This window comes from Vigna unguiculata, chromosome 9, assembly GCF_004118075.2.
Source record: "Vigna unguiculata cultivar IT97K-499-35 chromosome 9, ASM411807v1, whole genome shotgun sequence".
In the NCBI taxonomy this organism is placed as follows: Eukaryota; Viridiplantae; Streptophyta; class Magnoliopsida; order Fabales; family Fabaceae; genus Vigna; species Vigna unguiculata.
Window position 1 is genome coordinate 33,055,683 of NC_040287.1, and position 15,412 is coordinate 33,071,094.

The 15,412-nt window shown below is 32.8% G+C and overlaps 1 protein-coding gene across 1 annotated transcript; it reads right to left on the reverse strand.

Moving 5' to 3' along the window:
* Positions 1-1,527: 1,527 nt before the first annotated feature.
* Positions 1,528-8,999, reverse strand: LOC114162893 (SWI/SNF complex subunit SWI3C). The gene is made up of 9 exons (XM_028046884.1): positions 8,680-8,999; positions 8,027-8,542; positions 7,398-7,933; positions 3,833-4,196; positions 3,691-3,764; positions 3,218-3,345; positions 2,815-2,891; positions 2,524-2,708; positions 1,528-2,292 (listed from the first exon to the last, which is right to left on the reverse strand). The coding sequence occupies exons 1-9, from the start codon at positions 8,696-8,698 to the stop codon at positions 1,834-1,836; spliced, it is 2,358 nt and encodes a 785-aa protein (XP_027902685.1). The 5' UTR covers positions 8,699-8,999; the 3' UTR covers positions 1,528-1,833.
* Positions 9,000-15,412: the final 6,413 nt, after the last annotated feature.

Sequence of the window (15,412 nt, forward strand, 5' to 3'; positions counted from 1 at the left end):
TTTAGGGTTAAATATGTTTTTGGTCCTCAAGTTTCAGTGAAATTTGGTATTAGTCCATCTTCAAAACTTTTGATCAATTTAGTCTTTCATCTTTAAAAATGTGTGAATTTAGTCCTTTTAATTAAATTTTGTTAGGTTTATCTAACGTTCTAAGCACATCTTATGATAGTATTTGAATTGTTTACACTGTTTGACACATTTTTGCTTTAATGTTAACTTATGTATTATCGTAAAATACGTTTAAAATGTCAAATAAACGTAACAAAATTTGATAAGAAGGACTAAATCCACACATTTCTATAGATGAAGGACTAAATTTGTATAAAGTTTCGAAGAGGGACTAATTTCAAAATTTATTGAAACTAGAGGGATCAAAAACATATTTAACCCAATTATTTACAAAAGAAAGGCAAAAATATTTGTACCCGTTGTTATATGCGGATAAAATTTGCACTGAATAGTTAGTATTTATAGATTTTTATTACATGCAAATAGCAGATATTTTAATACTTGTCTATAAACAGGTCAAATGCAAGTATCATATTATTTGTACCCGCAAGAATATATTATTTACAAAAATTTAAAATTTAAAATAATTAAAAATAATTTATATTTTATTAAGTTAAATTTAATTAAAATTAAAATTTAATTTATGATTTATTAGGTTAAGTTTAATTAAAATTAAAACTTAATTTATATTTTATTTTATATTTTTTCATAATTTTAATTAAATTTTATTTCACAAATTTATAAAACATCTTTTTTTTTAAATATTTATGAGTATCCAAAAGCACTCACATGTTTCAAAAAATCCACCAATATTTTTTAAAAAGGTACTCACACAAATAAAAAGACGAGTAATGGATGAATTTTCTTTCGGGTTAAGTGTAGACACTATCTACATATGACTCAACCCATTGTCATTCCTAATCTTACCCGTGTTAACCCCATCCAATCATTAACTATTTCTTAATATAGAAAGAATAAAAAAGGTCCTAAATCACACGTACTTTTATTGATTATCTTCTAACCTCGGTATGGTTACATTTATGATATATTATTAAATTCTTAAAACATGGTCAAAAAATTTAATATGATTGAATAAAAAAAACTTAATTGAAAGCAATAAAATCTATTTTAGAACTCTTTTCTGTCGAAAGTAATTGGTCACCAACCGAGACATATCTATTTATGCATAAAAAAGTGTAACCAAATGAAACAAAAATTTGAAATTTTATACTCTTTTTTTTTTACCTAAACTAAAATAAATGAATAAGAGGTCATCCACCATACTAAGAACTTGTTTCATCCACAAACCTTAAAACTTATTGTTGAGAAAGGGTGTAACCATTTCTGTTGCGGTATAATTGCCTTTGGAAGAAATCTAGTTTCCGCCACCCTGTCAAATCATAAATGCTCAAACTCTTTTAATAATAAGAAACATTTTTTACCAATAATTTATTCTAAACCAAAACACAACCAAGAACCGTGAACTACATAACATACCAGGAGCACTGAAGACAGCAGTCACCATAACGTGGTCCTTATTCATCCAAATAGTTTTAATGTAATCTAATTATAGAGGACCTGATGGACTTGACAAGATTTCAAGGTAACTAAAGGCCACAAGAAAATAAACAACGTTGGAACATCACATGATACTTATTTTTCCTTTAACCACAGTTTCACAATCAACTTCAACGAATTACAGGATCTACATACTAGATAACTTTCTTGGCACATCCACCTAACCTCCTCTTCACTTCTGAAATAGATGATTACCAATGAAAATTACACCTTTTAAGTTCCAAAACTCAAAATCTACTCCCCCATTTAACCTAAACCAGAGTTTGTTCCTGATACAGGCCTCAACAATGGATGATTGGACGTGGGCTGCACATTACTAGGGGCATTGAACATGGCAGTTGAAGGTGATTGTGATTGTTGTATCATAGATAGTGGTAATCTTTGCCCCAACCCAAACATCGAAGGTCTTGGGGCAAAGGACATATGTGGATGAAGTGATTGATTGCTGCCATACCCTGAGATACTGGGCTGTGAGGGAGAAGCAGAGATCATTTGTTGCCTGTTGTTGCCATTGCTAGCCATTGAAGGACCAACACCCGATGCAGCCATTGTGGGTGTTGCTCCTGCAGTCCCAAGACGTGCTGATATTACACGAGACCGTTCAGCAGCAAACCTTTGCTTTGTTCTCTCCAGTTGTTCGCATTCTTTCATTAACAATGTTTCTATTTCCGCAAACTGTTTCAGCTTCAACTCTAATCTTTTCAGCTGGCAATAAAAACAGCAAGCCACAAACAAAAGTTAAAAAAATCAAGTTACTAGCTCTGCACCTGATTTTTAGTAATCTCCAATTGCTTAATTTACTTTATTCTAAAAAAATGTTCACTTGTTTTCTCACGTTGATGCACACCATCCAGACAGAAATGGACAAAACAGAAATTAACTATATCTAGAATGTTAGTTTAATATTGGAATAAAGTCAGAAAACAACAGTGATACCTGATGATTAACTATGTTAGCACACAACCTCTGAATTTCTCGTTCTTCATGATCGGCAAATAATTTAGCTTTCATTGCTGCTGCAGAGAGGCCTGCTTTAGCTGCATCTTTAACTTTTTCAGAAGATAGTGGGGTTGTCCTACCATCATTTAGTCCCCATGAACCATGTACCTTCGCCTTATCCTCTGAAACCAAAAAGAAGTATTCCCAAGAAGAGAATTACATACTGGGTTTTATTAGAGGGCTGGGCTTGTATATAGACAACATAAAAAAACAGCACCCATAACTGACCATTATTATTATTATTTGATACCGCTGTTTCTCCATGAGACCCACCATCACGACACCGTATGCTTTCGGAATTTGTCCTACATGTGAAAAATATTAATTTTTAATACAATATTCCTAAACTAGCAAGTTCAGAAAAAGAACAGAACAAGTTGAGCTTAATTTTCCCACTCCACCCACCATACTATTCCAAAATAGGAACAGGATAAGGACATAGTATGGTCTTTTCTTCTTTTTTTTCTTTTCCTTTTGTGGGAGCTTCCCATAATGTTCGGTTCTAGTTATAAGATTTTTTAAATAAAATAAAAAGGCCAAAAGCAGAAGATAAAATGTCCAAAAATGAGTAATAACCCCAAAGAAAACACTTCATCCAACAAACTGCACTTGCTATGACAGGCATACTCACCTATTATCATGTCCAGGTGCTTCCACCTGTGAAGTGCTGCCAGAATTATCCACTGACAATACTGCTAATGCTGCATGAGCACAAGAAGCAGCTACTCTTGGTCCAACTGCAGAGGCTAAAAAGGCAACCTTTGGAATGCACCAACCAAAACAAAATATATAAGAACTGTAGAATATACGAGGCATTTTAATTTGTTGTGAAACTTATAGAATCTAGATACAATATCTTAGCCATCACATCACCCTTTAATGCATTTGTAAGTGCCACAGATAAATTGGGGGTTCCATCAAAGAGAAGCAACGTAACTTGAAGGAACAAGTTTTGTTTATAGCTTCTTTTACAAATAAACATGAATAACATAGTTAAGGACATGATGTTAAGTGTCGTATTATAACCACATCCTATGCTGAAAAACATGTTTTCAATTGCCTTAGTTGAATAATAATTTAAGCATATACTTAGCGGTCACTCACCAAAGCCATAACAGGATTTCCAGAATTTGCAAAAGGAAGCCGGCTGTCAGAACTTCTCACTTGATGGACAGGTCCTGTAACAGCATAGATACCAAATCAAAACCATATAAAAAGCAAGTTGAATTAAAAGTATAAGATAGACCTGGAGTATTTCCGTTTGAGTAACAATGCAGTCTTCCACTACCATCTCTATCAACTGCATTGGATGACAAAGGCATGCTCGGAACATTAATATCTTCCAATTTCCCATCTTCCATGGGTAGACGGAGAAAATGAAGAATGCATTGTGCTTTTGACTTGGTACCAACATGCTCAGCAATTTCATTCCAATTCTCATTGTAAATCTCCATTGCTTCAAGAAGCAGTAAAGTTTCTTGATCAGTCCAATTATCCCCGTCCAGTTCACCATAATCCGTAGTTGAATCCACCCTTAAAAAATCTAGACTTGAATGACCAATGACAAATCTCCCATCATGAAAGCAATCAGTGCAAAGTAAAATATCAACCTGTAACAAGAGATGCTAATTACATATGATGGAAGAGGTGTTCAAAGTTAATCTGCAGCTTACTTAGTAACAAGAGTCAACTCCCATAGTTCACAAATTTTAGCATCATATATCAGGTATGGGAACAACTTGACATAAAACATTTGGTTTTCTTAAAACTTTAAATTGTCCATTTTAACCAAGCACAGACTTGCAAACACTCAAAATAGTAAACATTTTTCTGCAAGACACAAGTAATTGCTACAATAATCACAGTAGTAAATGAGGGGACCCAAGATACAAGAATGAAAGACATCGAGCCAAAGAAGTTACAGTAGTTCTTATAGATAGGTTAGGTACAATAGAGTGGTTACCAAGCATGGAAAGCTGGGAGGAGAATTATATGCTTTACTGATTGTCATACTATATACATCACAAAAGCATTTGATTACTTTCATGTTCTCTGTTCTCAGTACTTTTTTTAATCTCATTTTGTTTTGGAGTTTGTACTAAATAATTTAGTTTGACCTGCAAGATCTTTTACCATGAAGAAAACTGCAGAATTGTTAGACAATCTGGTGATGTTGAGCATGGAATGTGATTATGGACGACATACATTGCAGAAATATGGAAGAATATGCACGGTATAGAATTTCTTTTGGCAACTATCAGATAATAACATAAAGAAACAGGGACTTAGCCTTGAGATGGAGGAAGACAAGGAACAGCCAGTCAAGAGTCACGAATCTGCAGGCAAAAAGCAGATATATAATAAGATGGTAATTGACAATTTCATGTACATTGTCGATGGATGCCAATCATGGGCAAGAAAACGTCAACTTGGCTGATTTCAGGGGCAGCCACCCAATAGTGGTGGATTCATTGCTAGAAGAAATTCTTCGAGGTAGAGAAGATCAAGGTGGATGCGAAGGTTACTCACACTAGTTAGCATGGAAGGTTTAGCAGTACACTGGTTCCATATCTTGAGGAATAAAATGTCAAACTTGACCTTGAAAAGGTCTGATGCAAGCATTGATTCAAGGATTAGGAGAAAGAAATGATGGCAAAGTATATATGAGAGGTTAACCACTGTGACAAACCACATTGGCTGATGACTATGTCCGAGAATACGAAATTTTGGTGGGGCATCTATTGGAGATCTCAAAGGAACTTCTTTTTAGGTATTTCAAGGGGTGATTGAGAAGTAAAGTAAAATGCAAAGTGCAGGCGGATAGAACACCAATGGATAAAAGTGACAAAAGATAATATTGAACAATGAAATCATACACAATACAGCAACACACTTGCTGTCCCAGGGACAAAAAAGAGTCTCATTATACAAATACAGCAATTCTCTTGCTGTCCACAGAGCCAGAAGTATCCTAAAGAGTGTAATCTCAGTCCGCATACTGAAAATAACTACACAACCTAATATCAGCTGTATACTCCTAAACATAGTACATAGCTACCAGCAGTTATTTTCTACACATAACTGTCATCCTGCAGTTTCTAATGCAAAATTAATTATAGCATTTATTGTCAACACTTAATTGCCATGGATCAGCTCCCATCACTATGGCCTGCCGGAAAATCAGTCTACATTAAGGCTGAAAGATAGAAACTAGTTCTCCAAATTATCTTTATCTACTTCAATAACAATTACTTCTCCATCTTTTTTCAGTGCTTCATTAGTGACCAAAATTAACAATCTTAATTGTTTCTCTGTATATATGGGGAACTGAACTTTTCTTCACACCTGAAACACAAAACCTTGCTTTTCCTTTCCATCAATTCTTGATATGTAAATGGTGCAGGCCTTGGTTAAACTTGGCTGAATTTCGTGCGAATACTCTGTTCTTAAACCTGCGAACCCTGTAGATGAAGTTCCTTTGTTTTGTCCAGATTAAATGATATTTGAATTTAAACCTTGACTGAAATGACTTTGGCTTCCATTCCACCCTGCAGTAATAATTGATCCTGCATCACCTTCTGAGCCATACAATACAACTGCTTTGATGGCCTGGCCTTTAAACAATGCTAGAAGATCCCATTTTCACAGGCAAACCTACACTCGCGGTTCCAAACACACACAAGTGCATTTTGTTCGGCCTCAGTACTGCATATGCATACTACATAGCTAGAATTCTTGTTCTGGGTACAAAACTTTGCAAATGATGCTTAATTTCAAGTAGCAAGCTACCAAGAAAATAACCCAAATATTTTTCTTCTGGTAAACAATTGACTTGTGATGTACACAATTCAAATGATTCCATAAACTCCTCCACCAATGAATAGATGGGGGAAATTCCTATATTTGAGGCTTTTACTCATCTTAGGTAGTTTTTGGCCAAACTTTTTTAGACCCTAAAGCTACTTTAAAGTTGAATTTAAAAATTAAGAGCTTTAAAATTAAAGTTAAATCCATTTGATAATTCGATAACTTTTAAAGTCAATTCAAAAGAAGTTCCTTTCATATAAAAAATCCCATTGGAAACTATGAGAGAAAAGATGCAGAAGAGAGAAAAAGGTAGTAATGAGATGAGAAAAGCACTAGTGTGGTACAACCAATACAAGCCTAGCACAAAACACAACAAAAATAAGGGAATGCAGAGAAAGTGTTTCTTATTTTTATTTTCCACTTGTACTTTTAATTACCAAAATATCACCTTGTTTTTATTGTTGTATGGGAAGATTGCTTTATCTGTTTCATAAACAAACTATTGAAAACAAGAAACAAAGAGAAAAGGAAACAAAGTAGTTAAAAGTGAAAAGGGTAAACGAAAGCAAAAAAAAAATAAATTTCAAACCAAATAGACCCTAAGACTTCTAAAATAGTCGGAATGTTAATATTTTAACATTCTCTCAAGTTGAGGTTTGGTTAGTAAGCATCGACTTGTTACACATAAACACACCTAACAAATATAATAACTCTAAATTAAAATATAGAGGTGCATAAGGCCTTTCGAGAAGATAGAGACCTTGGTACAAGCTCAACCAGATAACCTAATATACTATTATCATAACAAAACTTTAAATTAAAATATAGAGGTGCATAAGGCATTTCGAGAATATAGAGGCCTTGGTACAAGCTCAACCAGATAACCTAATGTACTATTATCATAACAAAACTTTAAATTAAAATATAGAGGTGCATAAGGCATTTCGAGAATATAGAGGCCTTGGTACAAGCTCAACCAGATAACCTAAAATAATTCAGAGTACCTCTTTTTGGGACTGGTAGTATACAACAGGAAGTGGACGAGAACAATAAATGCAATGATTATCCGAAAGATGCTCTCTTATTCTGTCCTCCAGATCAAAGACATCGACATTATGTGCAGTCAATGACGAATAAATTTCGTCAGCTTTCAGCTTACAACTGGGATTGTCAAATTTGATCAAACTATCAATAGATTTCAAAGTCTCTACCGGCACACGGACCTCTCCACTCGGCTCCTCCCTCAAGCAAGAAATAACATTGGGAGACTTAAAACTCGATGTCTGAACACAGTAATTAATAATTCCCCAATGATCAAGGAACCTCACAATCCGAGTCAAATCCTCAACATCAATCCCTGTCAACAAACCCTGGCAATCAGAAAGCGTAATCCTCTTCCCAGGTTGCTCCAAATGCATCGCAACAATGCAGTTCCTACACTCCATGTACTTCTCTGGAGTATGATCGGGTGATTTTCCTGAAAAGAAATGTGGCACTGCTTGCCTCTCTAGCCTATGCACGGTGGCAGGTGAAAACCAATCTGTTCACAATCAAACCAACATCAATCCAAACCGTCCAAAACTCAGAAAACAAAACAGAAGTCAAACAAGCACACGACCAAAATTCAGTTCACCTGAATGCATAGGAACTACAAGAACCTTAGTTCCAAATCGCTTAACAACCCCACGACCTTCCAATATGGCAGGGGGAGTTATGACAAAAGAGGAATCACCCTCCAAAGCTAAGTTATCAGATGGCACAGCCGACAGCGCCTGAAGCTGACCGTGAGACACGTTTTCAATAACAGGAGGGACAAGAGCGCACTGAGCCTTATTGTCTCCAGACTCAAGGGCTCGCTCCAGAGCCACAATTGAAGTGACCGAGGAGTGAGGGCGGTTCACGGAGCGCCTTATCACGAGGGGAAACTGAGAAATGGTAATGCCATGGTCTGAGAGAACCTCCGTCTCCACATGCGGTTGCGAATTAGGGTGGTTTTGGTGTGTTTGTTCCTCAGAATCGTAGCCACGTTCCGCATGGTCGTCCTCCGCATTGGGGTTTTCTTCGTCGTCTTCGTCCTCCTCCTCGTGCTTGGGGTGACGCCGAGCGACTTGAGAATCTCTCTTGCGCTTCCTCCATCTGGTTCGGTTCTCTGCAAAAAGGAAAATTCAAATAGAAAGAAAATTGAGAACAGTGGTTAGGGAATTGAGAAGAGAAGAGAAATTGGGGAAATTGGAAGCGCAGTGTTGGCATGGAGAGAGTGAGGGTTTTAGAAGAGTGAATGAATACCTGAAGGAGAAGCTGGCATGGCAAGAGGAGAGAGGGGTTTAAGGGAGAGAAAGAGAGAGAAAATTGTGGGAAAGATTTGAGTGTGGGGTCGTTGATTGGCGCAAAGGATTGGGATTGTTGTTGGAAGAAATATTTTTGAGTTGGAGGATCGATCTCTCTCTCTGCTGGATGATGTGTGATGGAAATGGTTGGCGTTTGGGGCAAAACACAGTGTTGATGTGCGTTTGTGTGGCTGTTACCGGAACCACAGTGGAAGGTCTAGCGGCTTTGTTTGCTTGCCTCGCGCGTGCTTCAGACGCTGCTTTTTCATTAGGCTGTGCTTGCCAGGAAGGGCTGAGATACTTCACATGCCGCTTTTATATCCCTTGCTTCTTCTTTTTTTTTATCTTTTAATTATTCTATTAAGTACTAACAAGTATTTTAAATATGTTAACTAATTAACTAATACCTTAACATTTATTTTAATCTTTGAAAAAACATCTTTATTATGTGAATTCAGGATGGATCAAAGTTGTTAAATGTATTTTAGATTTTTTTGTTGTTGTTGAATAAGTGGAATATCTATAAATTTTATTAATGTTTAATTGTTTAATATTTATAATGAGAATTGATTGATGACATTTAACAAAGTTTTTCTTTCATACATTTAAATTTTACTTTAACCAAGGATATGAATGAAATATATTTAATTTATGATACAGTACTATTTTTAACTGGATATTTATTTAAGAGAGTAAAGATGATACTTTTTTCTCTTCAAATTATATATTCATTTGTATAATACTTAATAAAAATGTTTTTAAAACCAAATTAAGTTAATATATGTTCGAGATTTGTGATGGAAGTCTTTTGTTTTGGTCTACAAGAATTATAGAATTAAGAAGATATTATTACACAAAACATTAATGATTTTGCTAAAATAATAAAACATTAATGACAAAAATTTAACTGGTAAAAATAGAAGATATGTTTATATAACTTTTATTGTATAAATAAATTATGTTTTCTAGAAAATAATTGTATCATATAATTATAATTTTATAATTTCAAAACTTAATTATTTTTTCATTAAAATTTGTAGTACTTCTGTTTATTATTATTTTTTTTTAAAAATGTATATGTTGTTATGGATAAATTATGTAGTTACGAGTATTAATTAAATTAAACGTTAATTTTTATAATTTAATAAATATTAAAATAATTACTACAAATATGTGCGATCATTTTTCTCTTTATAATAAACAATTATTATTAGAATAATAATCAAAATACAAAATAATATTAAATAAATTTTTATAAAAAATATTTTTATAATTTTATTATTAATAATTTTGTTATTTCATAAATAAATTTTTATGAGTAATTATTTAAATTTTAAAAAATAATTATTAAAATAGTAAAAAAGTTAAAATAAATATTTAATATTCTATATCTTAAATATTTAAATAGTTATCTTGAAAACAAATTAAATAAGCAACAAATAAAAATTTAATAGCATGTAATATATAAAATAACAACTTTATAATATAATTTATTTTAAGATATTTAATTAAATATTTTATACTGGTAAAAATGTCGCATATATTTTATCAAACACAATTGTAAAAATGTTAATATAATTTTTAATGATTTCTATCAATTAACAAAAATTTTAGTAACTTATAAATTTTATCAAGGACAATGATAAAAATTTTGATATAACTTTTAATGATTTTTGTCAAATAACAAATACTTTTAGTGGATTAGTTAACATTTGTCTTCTTTTATAAATTTTAAATAATTTTCTACAAATTTAATAAAGGCTTAAATACCTTTTTGGTCCTCATTTGCGTATTGTTTGTTGCGGATGGTCCTCATTTTCACATAATGTTTAAAATGGTTCTCATTTCGACGGAATGTTTAAAATGGTCCTCATTCTCATCATTCGTGTTTTATTTTGTCCTTTTCTGTAACGCTGTTTAAATCATTAATGAAACACCCTACTACAAACTGTGTCACATGTACAATGTTCCATTAATGATTTAAACGGTACTACAGAAAAGGACTAAATAAAACACGAATGCGAAAATGAGAATCATTTTAAACATTCTGTATAAATAAGGACCATACATTCTGTCAAAATGAAGACCATCCGCAACAAACATTACGGAATGAGGACCAAAAAGGTAAAACAAGTTTGTTTCATAATTAATTGATTTCATTTTTTTTTTTCATTTAAAGTTCATAATCACCATAAAAGTAATTTATTTTGACCTGTTTTGGACGTTGATAAAATAGCTGATAAAGTGGTCATAATAATTTAGTGTTGTTTCCTTTTTCAGAAAATAGTTTACTTCGTTCTCTAGCTTTTGCTTTTGAAAACGAAATTTTGAATTAATTTGTAGAAATATAACAATTTAAAGTTGTTTAAAAAAACAAATTTATAGTTATATTTTTAAAATTGATAAAAAATAAAATAAAATTATCTGCATTTGGTTTTGAGAAACTTTCCTTGAATGTTACTCTCAAATGAGAGATTTGAGAATTAAGATTATTGATGGACGCTTATCATTGTATTATTTTTTTAGTTTTCAATTTTTTTTTAAAATAATAATTAAGTTTTATATTTTTCCCCATTTTAAATTTTATAATTGAATTGAATTATTAATTTAAAGCTTAATATTATATAATTTCTATTTTGCTTCGTATTATTATTATTATTTAAAATTTTATATGTAAACTCCTTAAAATGTGAAAATGTTTTCTTTTAAAAAATAACCAAAACAATTAGTGAATTTAAAAATGTACTACCTTCTTCTGTACCTTTTTCTGTCTCAAACGACTCTCCCTTCAAAACTTTTTATCTTCTCTCCTTTTGTGAACTCAAACAAAAATTTACTGTTTTAGAAGACATATTCTCAGTCGTAAAGGTCTCTTCTAGTATAGCCAAATAGATTTTTCAATCAGGTAAGTTGAAGCTTTGGTCTCCTTCGATACTCACCTTGTTTTGGGTCATGTATGTGATCTTTCTTGGATTGCATGTGTTCCTATAGTCTTTATTTTTCCTTTTTGTTAATCAATGATTCCTTCCTTTGGTCTAATTAGTGAATAAGAGTTTTCATCAATCAATCAAAGGGTTTGGTGGATTCATAAAGATATTTTTGGACTGTATTGCAGACAAGGGAAGCTAATGACTTTTCATATCAATGACATTTCCGATTTAATTAGAATATTGCATGTTGATTTTACCCGTGATTGGAGGTTTTTGTTTAGCAAATTGGGTTTTTTTTTTAATTGAGGGTTTAATTATGTATGTTGATGAGAAAAGTTGATTTTTAAAAATGTTAACCGAATATAATTTATGAATCTTTCCAAATATAGTATGGTTGTTTTTATATATGAGATGTATTAAAATTGGTGGTTTATCAGTGTTATGTTGAAAGTCTATTAGTTTGACAAGAGAAAATTGATGAAGGTGAGGTTCAAATTGTGGTCTTCGAGTAATATGATGTTTGAGTTGAACTTGGAATTGGGTTGTGGTATGGTAACAATGAATGTAAAATCTGAAATCAAATGGGATTCAAAGTTGTAACCATGTTGAACTTGCGAGATTGATATTACTTAGTTAATGATGTGTTTTCATTCATTTATGGATTTGTAAATGTTGTAATTTATGTGGTTTAGGATGCAAATTGGAATGAGAGGTCTTGGTTGTTGGAATTGTTCAGTTTGATATCATTCATAAAACATTTTGAAATAAGTTTGAACAGAAAAAGGGAAAAATACCAAACTATGCAATGGAACAAACTAGAAACCTCACACCCAAACGCATTTGTCATGGTGTCGGACGATGCATTTGGGGTCAAGCGCCATCCTAAAATCTACAAAGTCAGAGAGCAAAGTTGGAGTCAGCATCGGGCGGTGGGTTATGGCACTGAGCGCCCACTAGTCAATGGACCTCTCTTGCGCCAATGTCGGGCGTCCCGTGTTAGCTACAGTCTGCTTTGTTTATTGTTTTTATATGTTTCGTGTTCTTTGGTCCTGTGATTTTATGATTTATGTTCTCCATGTTATTATAATATGATTTACAATTGAAAGATGAGTTTGTTGGGGGATCTTTCAAGAAAGGAAATCCTATTTTATGTAATCAGTAGTGTACACATTAATAGTAGTGTACACATTAATGAAAAGAATCAATATTTATGAATTATCTTGATATTCTAATACTCATTTAATAATTTTAATAATATTTATTGAAGACTCATGTAGAGTACAATGAGTTATATGAGAGGTGCAGGAGGTCTTGTCATTAATAACATTTAAAATGTTGTTATGACAGTTAAAATGACTAACCTTTGTTTTAACTCAGTAGAGCAACTCAGGTAGAGCAATATTCTTTTATTATATATCAATGTCTAGATCTAGATAATTAATTCTTGAGAGTAAGGATGTAAAAACAAATTGTACTTGCGGGTATCTACAGATGAAACCCGCAACGAGTAGGAAATAAATATTGTTAAGGGATATTTGTGGGCAACAGGTACGAGTATTTTTAATACCCGATGTTAACGGCGCGGGTACGGGTATCATAGTATCTGTACCCGTGGATACTCGTACCCGCTATACTCTAATTTAAATTAGAAAAAATACAAAACATGGTTAAAATATTAACATATCGATTTTGAATGAGTTATTTTTTTATCAATTAGTTTTTAAAAAAATATTTTTTTGTAAACTATCATTCAACATTATTTAGATGAATTATTTGGACTTTGTTTAAAATTTATGAATGTTATGTATTGTATTTTATTTGAATTTACGATTAAAATATGTTGTTAAATATTTATTTTTATATTTTTGTAAATACCCGCGGGTACCCATGGATATCCGTGGATATTAAAAAATTTTGCAAACGGATACCTGACGGATATGGGTACGAGTACGAGGCAGATATTTGTGTAGTGGGTATGGTACAAGGGAGCTACTACCCATACCCTACCTGTCCCGTTGACCTCCCTACTTGAGAGTCTATAATTGTATGTTTGGTATTTTATAAATGTTTGAAATATGTGTTTTTTTATGTAATTAGTTTAACTGATATATGACTATTTCTTTTATAAATTAGCTTACCCTCATGTGTTTCTTGTTGTTTGTCTTCTTTCTTTTGCAGTCTTGTTGGGAGTGAGTAGAGGATGATATAGGTTTAGAGTTTCCTCTAAGAGATGATGAGCCAGTTAAGGAAGATGTTAGATTTACATGTTAAATTATTCTATTAGAATTAATAATTGGAACTTAAGTTGTAGGTATTAATAATTTAAATTTAATAGTATTGGATATTTACACCTTTACAAAAATATAATATAGATAATGTAAATTTTTAAATATTTTAATAAAAAAACTAAACGGGCCAATAGACTAGGGGCGTTGAACTTGCTCAGTGTTGGTCTGTTGAACTGTTTGGCCTTTTTCAACATGTTCTCCTTAATATTTTAAGGCTCCAGATCGTCCATGTTGGCTAGATTTTTCTTAAAGAGTGAATTGAAAAGATGTTTGGGTTAGAAACATCATATTAAGGAATGCATGATCACTGATGGAGTAAGGTTCGAGATGTTGACGGTCACGACAATGAACCTCTCAATGAAGTGTCTAAGGGTCTCACCCCTTTTTTGCTCCACATACTCTAACGAGGTCAAGGTGGTAGGTGCCACCTTGTTAGGTCTATAAGGAAAGAGTATCACTAGGGAGATACAATACCAATGAAACCTGAGTCCAACCACATAAGACACTGATACCACTCTCAACCCAAAACCTTAAGACAATGAGTTTATGAGTCTTTATCCTTATACAGTGCTCTACTTTCTCATTTCTAGCCAATGTGAGACTTAGACTCACACTTGGATTCCTAATAATCTCCTCCTCAAGGGTGAGTCCCTTCAACCACATTGGTATATTCTCCCTCCAGCGGAAGCATTCCCAACCACAAGTACTATTTTTCTGTACCGTCGTTCTTCTTAACGGGACACACTTACTTGGAACCTTTGTCAGGAAGATTTTCAATACAAAGACTATACTGCACTTGTCTGAGCCGGTTTCAACCATCGGCTCTGATACCATTTGTTAGGTCCATAAGGAGGAGATATCACTTGTTAGGTCTATACTAGAAAAAATAATACTTCCTAGTGTAGTCGTGAACATAGACATACACATTGTACGCCGAACTACGTTAAATTTTCTGTGTCTATTTTTCTCTCCTTTATTCTTACCTTTATTGCCTTGTTCCTAACACCTTGCGGTCAATGAATCAAGCTTTAGACATGGATCAAAAAGTATTAAAGGAGTACACCGAGTTGGGAATACAAGTTTAGAGTTCGACTGTCTAGTGTAATAGGGAACAACCTACAATATACCTTATTGTCCCTGGTGTGGATGTAAACTTAGGTGAAACATGTATTCATTCAGATGGGTCGTTGGATTAGTCATGTTAACATACTTGCATATGTCGATAGTAATCCTTCTTGAGATACCAACGTCGATTATGTTTGATGTATATAAAACATTTACGGTATAATATATCATATAATCAAACTATCAATATTTGATCATGTTATGTTAGGATATGGTAATCAAATCAATAAACATATATGTTAACATTATTTCATCACTTTTAAGTCAATAACGATAAATGAGTATTATTGGACTAATGTTAAGTATATTTGTTGTTGGGTCTATAGGTGCAATCAATTTTAATAATTAT